This window comes from Elaeis guineensis, chromosome 5 (assembly GCF_000442705.2).
Source record: "Elaeis guineensis isolate ETL-2024a chromosome 5, EG11, whole genome shotgun sequence".
Taxonomy (NCBI): Eukaryota; Viridiplantae; Streptophyta; class Magnoliopsida; order Arecales; family Arecaceae; genus Elaeis; species Elaeis guineensis.
In genome coordinates, this window is record NC_025997.2 from 119,330,809 (window position 1) to 119,339,844 (window position 9,036).

The 9,036-nt window shown below is 36.1% G+C and overlaps 1 protein-coding gene and 1 non-coding gene across 3 annotated transcripts; both read left to right on the forward strand.

The window, feature by feature from the left end:
• Window positions 1–395: 395 nt before the first annotated feature.
• TRNAN-GUU (transfer RNA asparagine (anticodon GUU)) lies at window positions 396–469 on the forward strand. Its single transcript has one exon. It is a non-coding gene; the product is annotated as a tRNA-Asn (tRNA).
• Window positions 470–841: 372 nt separating this feature from the next.
• On the forward strand, window positions 842–7,773 carry LOC105045497 (myb family transcription factor PHL7). Of its 2 annotated transcripts, none has more exons than XM_010923791.4 (7): window positions 842–1,274; window positions 2,223–2,440; window positions 5,696–5,772; window positions 5,858–5,900; window positions 6,047–6,104; window positions 6,573–6,642; window positions 7,003–7,773. In XM_010923791.4, the coding sequence occupies exons 2-7, from the start codon at window positions 2,233–2,235 to the stop codon at window positions 7,384–7,386; spliced, it is 840 nt and encodes a 279-aa protein (XP_010922093.1). In that variant the 5' UTR covers window positions 842–1,274; window positions 2,223–2,232; the 3' UTR covers window positions 7,387–7,773. The 2 variants fall into 2 exon arrangements, with proteins under 2 accessions (XP_010922093.1, XP_019706361.1); XM_019850802.3 differs by having other exon boundaries at window positions 1,082–1,274; window positions 2,223–2,444.
• The last annotated feature ends 1,263 nt before the right edge of the window (window positions 7,774–9,036 follow it).

The window sequence follows — 9,036 nt, forward strand, 5'->3', positions numbered from 1 at the left end:
TCTATAGAACTAGACTTTAATAATTAATGCCCTAATCATGACCAACTTGGGCTATTAGTGACTTGGTTGTGCAATTGTATATACATCTTTATCATGGTTCATCTATGACGATGAGTTTTTATTAAGTAGGTTAAGTTGCCATTATATCAACCTACGTTTACTGTGTTGATTTTCAACAAATGAATATTGCCCAATTGTCTCACACTTACAATACTTATCTCCATAAATTTTCAAATATTAAAAAAATAAATTTCATCAGCATCAATTTGTCTTTCAATTTCTAGTCTATGTTAAATATATTTATGATTTTAACTCCTGATGCTGTCTTTGCAGATGGGCTGAAGCAAGACGAAATATTAATAAATAAATATGATTAGACAAGGTCTGCCGGTCACGCTGGAGTAGCTCAGTCGGTTAGAGCGTGTGGCTGTTAACCACAAGGTCGAAGGTTCAACCCCTTCCTCTAGCGAACTTTTTTTTTTTTTAATAAAAAATAACTTTTTTTTTTTTTAATGAAAAATAACCTTCTCTGACTTCCATGGGCGGTTTTCCCGCACCAATCGTCATCGCCGGACCAAAACCTCCCCAACTTGTTCCCATGTTTCTAAATAGGACCTCGTTCCAGTGTCATCTCTCCACAATTTATATCAACATACTCCCCCAATACGACAAAATGATGCCCCGAAACGGCTCCCGTTCTCTTTTGTCTCATTCCAAGATTCTTCTCCTTTCAAAATTCCCCGCCGTGCCACCGAGTGCCGGAATCCCCCGGTATTGATACCGCCGTCTCTGGCACGCCATCTCGTGCACGGTACTTTTTTCCCAAAACGGGGACCGTGCTCTGAGTAAAACCTTCGCGGAAAACTAGGGCACGGCCGCGGGACGGAAACCCTATCTCTGTCTGTCTCTCCTCCCCCGCCTCGATTTCTTCGTCTGAATTCCACCTCGACTGAACCCGTGCCTTTCCCTTCTCAAGCCCCACCCATCCTCCCTTTCCCGGGATCCAATTTTACGTATCTTGTCCACCTTTCGTTGCTCCGGCCCGCGGCTTTCCTGGTCCGGTTTCTTCCTCTTCCGTTCCTTGGATCTGCGTTGTAATGCTGTGAATTGGTTGTTTCGATCGGAAAGTTTGGGTTCTGAAGGGATTCGTGGGTGGGTAATGGGGTTTTTGAGGCGATTTTGATTTCGGGAGCTGGAAGTGAAGGTGGAGATCGATGGCTTGTGGAGGTGCTGGATCAGGAGTCAAGAGAGTTAGCGAATTGCCTCTATAAGAGGTGGGTTTCTATCAAAATCGTCTTTTTTTTTTTCCCCTCCTTTTTTATGGACTTGTCCCTTGACGTGCTTCTTTAGTCTTTTGGATTGCAATTCTTTTGATGATTTTATCTCAATTTTGTCTTTTTAGTGAGTTTTTACGAATATAAAGGCATATACTTTTTGTCATGGTACCGGGGTTCTTGTGGGTCTCCGCCGTTTTCTGCTTTTCTTGTTTTGTGTTGTTAGTATTTTTTGGACTTTGTGGCAACCTCGAAATGCGGTTATAGGATTCCACGCTAATCTGTCTCTCTTTTTGATTGCGTTATTTTATTTTAGTATTTCTTTAGCGTGTTGTATGGTAATACACCGAAGGCGAGAAGCCTTCTTCTTTAGTTTACTGGTGGTGAAACTAGACCTAAGTTGCATCTGATGAAAGTGGTGCGTTAATGCATGGTTTTGCTTGGACACCGCTTTGTTTGAATTAAGTTATTGTACTCTGGATTGCTTATATTGAAGTTTTTTAGTGTTATGTAATTGGAGTTGTGATGCTTTCATAATTTTCTCCACAAGCGACTTGATATGATCTTTCTGTTCTTGGTAATTGGATTATTTAGGTAGATTTATTTAAGTAGATGCATTTGGAAGGAGACTTCTTGTAATTTTAATTGATTGGATTTGCCAAATGCTGTAATTGAAGATAGTGATTTTCTATTATTCACATAAGGCTGTCAGAGATGATACTTAATCCATAACAGGCTTCCTGCTTTTAATTGTTACATAGTAAATGGGAGGGGTGGGGAGGGGGGGACTACTTTTTTTTTCTAATTACTGCACTACATTGTTTTGAAAAATAGAAGGATAATCAACTAGCTTTAGGCATTGGTTTGACATCAGATTCTCTTTGATGTGTTTATGCTTTTTTCTTCCTGGATTATCTTCTTAATATATTATGATGTTCTAAATTGCAGTCTTATCACCATGTACCATGCAAAGAAATTTTCAACTATTTCCATGGTTCCACATAAGGCCCAAGGCACTGAGCAACTTGCTAATGCTGGAGTTATGGGTGGATCGAATGTAAGCAATACAACTAATTCTGGGGGAAGTGGGAAACAACGATTAAGATGGACATCAGATCTTCATGACCGTTTTGTTGATGCAATCACACAACTCGGTGGACCAGATAGTGGGTATTTTCAATTCAGTGAAAGTGATTTATAGATTAAAATGGTACAACCGAAAAATGATAGCTTTATAGTGCATGTTTTGAGACATTGTCACAATTAAGTATACTGCTGTGAGATACGTTTACTGTAACATTGTTGCAAATATGTGATCATGTATATGCCATTAAAACTTTCCAATATTTCATAGCTGTAGCCTTATCATCATGGAAGAGAGAAAATGTGTAATTAAATAGCATGGAGCTAGCTAGTGTTGATGATAATTGTGGCCATTTGAATCGGTAGGATTTTACATATTGATTGTGGAACTTAGAATGCAAAGCTTTCTTCCTTTATTAAATGTATATGATGCAAGCAATCATAGCTTTATTTAAAGCACCTTGGTAGCCTTGCTTCTCTTTGTTTTCCCAAATTAATTTCCATTCTGTTATTGTGGTAAAGGAACATTGTTTGTCCAGATCTAATCCGTAGCTCAGAAGCCTCGAAAGTCCAAAACATATGATTTTCTGCACATTGGCATTTTATGCCTTGTAGATCACATTCAATGTTTAGGTTTTCATTTTCTCAACCACTATCATCGAACTTTGTAATTGGTGTAAGCCCTTGCTTTACATCCTATGTCTTATAACCAACCCTTCTTTTTTATAATAGCATCTAATGAAGTGTTTGTCATGTGAAAACTCCAAAGGCTCTCAGAGCAACAAGGGCCCTGATGATCAGCTGGTTAACCTGAAGGCGTGGTTAGAAAATTAGACTACTTTGTGGTCCATGGTTAGAAAATTAGACTACATTGCGGAAAATGCAAATTGATGTAGAACCAAAAGGGATTTGCTTTTCTTAGCTGTTTACATCATTACATCATAATCTGTTATCGTGAACAGATAGATGTAAATGTTTTCTGTATAGATGTGTGCCAGGTTGCATGATGTTTCGATAAGCAAAGCTTGACAAGCGGACACTTTTTCTCTCATTGTAATTGGTCAGTTCTTGCATTAGCATGTTGTATTAAGTCATCTTAAAATATGTGATTTATTAAGAGGAGTGGTAAAACTTTTGATTAAGTATTTTAAATCAGACCTCTTTTCTTTTCTTTCTAATGAGAGATCAAAGGTTTTGTTAGTTAACTCATTGCTGTCAGCAATCTTTCTGTTATTCTTCATTTTTCTTCCCCTTTTAGATTTCTTTTAATATCTAAGAGGCCATCATTTATTGCACTTTGTCCTCCATCCTGAGCCATAGCAACAATTCACTGTCTCCTTTTGCCAAGGCATGGTCAATATTGACTGTGATTGAATATGCATTATAAGATGCATTTCTTGTGTATGAGAGCATAGATCAATGTGGTCTTATGATTTGTCAGCTTGAAGATGGGCCAAAAGATTGGTTGGTAATCAGGTGATGCTTGTTCTTAAGATTTCCCTAGAATGGGGTATTTCTTGCTTTCACTAATCTTAGAGATTTGCAGAACCTACTGCAATTGATTGATGTCATTTAAGAAAATGGTTGTGGATATTTTTTGTATTTTCTGTAAGTTGGTATTATGAGGCTTTGCTATTTTGCCAGATAATATGATCACTTTTACCTACATTTTATTTGTCAGTTTTCTCCTCCTATGGATTTGGTTTTTCTTAACTTATTTATCAGCTATATTTGGCTGCATGTTTAGTATTAACTTTTTGAAGAACAGCTAAACTGTTTGCTGACACTCTTGATATTAAGAAACTAAGAAATGTTGCACGGAGATGGATGTGGAACTGCTGGTCTGACATTATTGGGCCAGTTTTGTCAAGCTAAGTTCTTTTGATTTTGTGAACATGACTGCATCATAAACAGTTGCTGAATAAAGGGTAGGCAAAAAATAAAACAGTTGTATTAAACCTTCATTAGCTAACATCAGGTTTTTGTTTATTATACGAAGCAAGTCCATGATAGGTTCTAAGCTAATTTTAATTTAGTCTCCATCTCCCTCTCCCCACCCCCTCTTCTCTCTCTCTCTCTCTCTCTCTCTCTCTCTCTGGTCTAAAATGTGGCCTACAAGTGAAAGAGAACCCAAATCAAGGTATAACAATGTTTCAAAGTCCAACACTTTTTAATTGTTTAGATGTTCTGTATTTGTACAAAAACTTCTGTTGAGATGTTGGTTGTCTTTATCAGAAGTTTTACTTTCCAAATTCTTATAATTTTTTTCGAATTTATAGGAGGAAAAAAGGTTCATGAATAGCTGCTCCAAGAATTAAATATGTCAGTCTATCTATGTCAGCTGTTCAGGACATGCATTTATTTAGCTCTTAAGGTTTTGATATTGAATGGATAACTATCGTGTTAGAAAAATACTGACTTGGATGACCTTTGTACAATGATTTCATTGCTGCATGATGAACATATGATTGGAACCTTCTGCTGCAAATATTGTACTAGGTTTACTGGCTAAATCCTTCCATTAGGATTTAAACACTTTTTAGTTTGATTATGTGTTGAAGATCCAATATGAATCTCTTGTATTTACTTTGTGGCAAGAAAGGTGCTTGTGGTTTAGAAATCCACTTCTCAGTATCACTCTATTGTAAAATGACTTCAGCTATGCGTCTGTTGCACATGGTGCATCATTTTTGTGCTTTTCTTGTTCAGATTTACCGACTATGATATTTTGGTGAAGTTGTGACTTTGAATGCTGTTGCTTATATAAGTTATTGCTGGTAGTAAATCATTGAGATCTGGTGTAAATTAATTTACTTGGTAATTCAAATTGCCTCAAGTCATTGGTAGCATATCTTATATTTTGCACCAATAAACATTTTTATTTTCTTTTTCTATATGAAATTATGGTCATATTTAGATTTATATTATGGATGACTTTGGATGTGAATCCTGAACAGAAATTACCTGTGCTTCTTCTAATTTCACCATCCCTGGTTTAAGAAGTGCACTCTATCTCATCGCCCTTTTTCTCCTGAATAGAAATAACCTGAGCTCCTTCAAAGTTCACTATCTCTGGTATAAGAATTTCATTCTATCTCGACACCCTTTTTCTTCATCTGATACATTTTCCATCTTGGACTGATTTTAAGCCTTGTATTACTTTTTATTAACTGCTGATTAATGTCTGAGTGGTACTTCATTCCATCTCTGTTATTTCCTCTTAAATATGTGGATTGTGTAGATCAAATGTTTCAGTTTTGTTTCTAATTCTAAGACCTTGCTGACTTTGCTGACTTTAAGACAGTTCTCTCATATTTTTATTTTGATTATGGTTTTAGGAGCAACACCTAAAGGGGTTCTGCGAGTAATGGGTGTACCTGGAATTACAATATATCATGTAAAGAGCCACTTACAGGTATGGGCAATTGCTTTGAATTGAGAGAGGTTAATGCCTTTTAGACGAGCCGAACTTTGCTGATTCTTTTGTGGTGTTCTTGTAGAAGTACCGCCTTGCAAAATATCTACCAGAATCTCCGACTGATGGTAAGATTATTCTCTTATGTTTGATGTGTGCTTCTGCTGCCAAATTCTTAGTGCAGAGCTCTTACTTGAAAACCTTTTGAGTTGGAAAACTTTTTCTTCAAGAACAAAAATACCAAGTCCACGCTAAAAGGACATGCTGATTGTAGGTTCAAAAGATGAAAAGAAGGACTCTGGTGATTCACTCTCTAGCATGGATTCCGCATCGTAAGTAACCTTTTTGATTAATGATGAAATGGCTTAATTTTTTATTTATTTAGGTATGTTTTTTGTGGTTCTCCCAATTTCTTGAAAATTATTGGGCTTTCCTGAAAAACTTATCACTGCTGGCTAAAAAAATTGAGTAGGTACAAATCTTGATTAAAGGGAATATGTCCTGTTTTATTGTTTTTGTTGACCTGTTGTCATAAATGGTTCGGGAGAGACTGTGTTCCTATTACTACTGCTTGAGCAGGTAAAGTCCTGGGGAGATGTAACCAGTTAAGTAGACAAGACTGCACCTGCCTTCTGATACTGGCAATTGAACTTGAAATTAGTCTCGTGGGTAGTCTTTATGTTAGTAGTCTACTTACTGCCGGACTCTTGTATGGTAGGAATGTAATCTGTAAATACATATGACTCATTTGGTGAGGCACGTAATCTTGGTAACATTCTATGGTCCTGTTCATCTTCCAGAGGAGTACAGATCAGTGAAGCTTTGAAGATGCAAATGGAGGTTCAGAAGCGGCTCCATGAACAACTTGAGGTTTGTCTATTTGCCAGCTGGCCTTGTTGCTCATTTATGTTGGATGTTGTTTGGTTTTCTTCGACTCAAGATGCTACATTTAATTCAGTTCTGATCAGGCTAGATTTGATTGCCATTGCCTGTGAATATTGCATGACAGATGGTATACATGCAAATCTAAGCGACCTTTATTATATATCTGTTGCCCTCTTATTTTCATTCTTCATTTTTCATCTCTGAATCGCTGCTACTATGAAATCTTTTAGCTCGCCATGGTCCTGTAGAGCCTCTGATATCTGATTGTGGCTTCGTACTTTGTCATACTTTGGACATGCTCACCATCATACTGTTTGACTTTTTTAACATTTTCAATCATTTTAGGTCCAAAGACAGTTGCAGCTGAGAATTGAAGCTCAGGGGAGATACCTGCAGAAAATAATCGAGGAGCAGCAGAAGCTAGGTGGTGCCCTTAAATCCACGGAGGAAAGTCAAAAACCCTCTGAATCTCCATCGGCTTCACAGGACTGCCTTGGTGACCCTTCTCCACTCAAGAAACCAAGAATTGCTGATCAGTCACCAGATGCGGCCGATGAAACACCTCTACCAGAGTCCAAACCCGATTTCATCGGTCAGTGGGATCGAGAATTCTATGATAGTAGTGTTACTCGTTTTGCATTTGAGTCACGGTCAGAATTCAAAGAAGGTGGAAATAATCATGAGCAGCAGGAGCAGCAGTTTGTGGGGGCTAATGCTGACAGAAGTTAAAGTGGAGGTCCCAAGCAAAGAGGTCCGATCGGTCACATGACCTGCCCCCATTTTATTGGTTCGTCTAAATCAGAATGTGTCATCTTTTGTGATCACTCCAAGCAGATGAGTGTGCTGTCCATGCAATGCCTTGTACAATTCATGCATTCTAAGCCATTTGTAATTATATCTACCATCTAGTACTAGTACCGGTTCACCAAAGATTTTTTTGCCACATGGTAATATGGCAGTTGTATTTGTGGTGGAAGCTAAAACTAGGAGGCAGTTATGCACTCTCCTCTGAAATATGAAGTTTGTTGCTGCTTTCTGATTGAACTCGCAGAGACAACAAAGTTTTGTTTGTCATTTTGTACTAAATTCACTATTTAGTGGGGCCAGTTTCTATGAGTTTGCTTGCCTGGTTGTGCACGTGTTCTACATTTTGATCAGTGAAGCAGCAGTATGCCTTTCTTTTTTTCCTTTTTTTTTTTTTTTTCACATCTAGTTGGTCATCCATGTCTGTTAGCTGGTGATGAGGACTGAAGAGAAAAATATTAAGGGCTTGTTTGGTTCACAGAGAAGAGAGGAGAAGAGATAATTTTTGAGAAGTGGATAAGAGTTCTCTTATTTGATTGGAGTCTTATTTGATTGGAGTTTTAAGAAGAGAAAATAAAAAAATCTCTCCTTATATGAAAGATATTTTTCACATGTCATAGAAAGCAGAAATTTATAGAGGAGATGAATTTTGAGATTTTCTATGGGTTAGAAAGTAATAATTTTTTAAAAAAAATAAAATTTATGATAAAAATTTTATAAAATATCAATAGATGATTAAGATGATATTGAATAGTGATATTAATATATCGTTTATATTTCTTTGGTAGAATATATGATTTATATTAATATATTATTAATATAATAAATTATTATAATCTAATATTATATTATAATATATTTATATTATATTTATATAAATATAAATATGATATTATTATTTATATAAAGTTTGGAAGTAAAAATATATAATTTTATATTTATTAAAAATATAATAGATATTTTATATAGTTTTTCAAGAAAATGAATGTTCTAGCAAACAAAAATCACTACGTAATAAACTATTTTTTCATGATAAATTAAATATATCAAAATTATTTTTTAAAAAAATAATTTTTTATAAAATTTATTTTGAAAAAAAATAAATGAGTTCGAAGGCTTGATTTGGTTTCTTTCAAATTATTGGGAATTGAAATGAAAATTTGAAAGGAGAAAATAAAGGGGCAATTCAGGGTCAACTCATTTCAAAAAAAAAAAAAAAAAAGCCTGGATGGTGACTGGTAGGATAACCCAACCATATTCCAAGCCCGCATTCCTAATCATATTCCATTTCCTCGCCATCCAAACACCGTTGAATGGTTTTTTTTAATGTTAATTCAGAAAGCATCGTATGCGGTCAACCAATTTTATGGTGGACTAATAATTTTGGGCTTTTATCCCCTTGGAGAGGGTGAGGACATCTGTCTTCCAGATTCTTCTTCCTCCTCTTCTTCTTCTTTTTTTTTTTTTTTTTTTTTTTTTTTTTTTTTTTTTTTTTTTTTTTGGGGGGGGGGGTGCTAGGGCTGTTGTTAGATGCTCTTTCCAACTGCATCACTTTAGTAACTCTGCCCAACTCTT

What these genes read in the sequence shown, in the direction of transcription:
- LOC105045497 (XM_010923791.4), top strand. Translation starts at nt 2,233, where the DNA reads ATGTACCATGCAAAGAAATTTTCAACTATTTCCATGGTTCCACATAAG. An exon ending in ACCAGAATCTCCGACTGATG is followed by an intron (nt 5,901 to 6,046) that starts GTAAGATTATTC and finishes TGCTGATTGTAG; the next exon opens with GTTCAAAAGATGAAAAGAAG. An exon ending in GGCTCCATGAACAACTTGAG is followed by an intron (nt 6,643 to 7,002) that starts GTTTGTCTATTT and finishes CAATCATTTTAG; the next exon opens with GTCCAAAGACAGTTGCAGCT.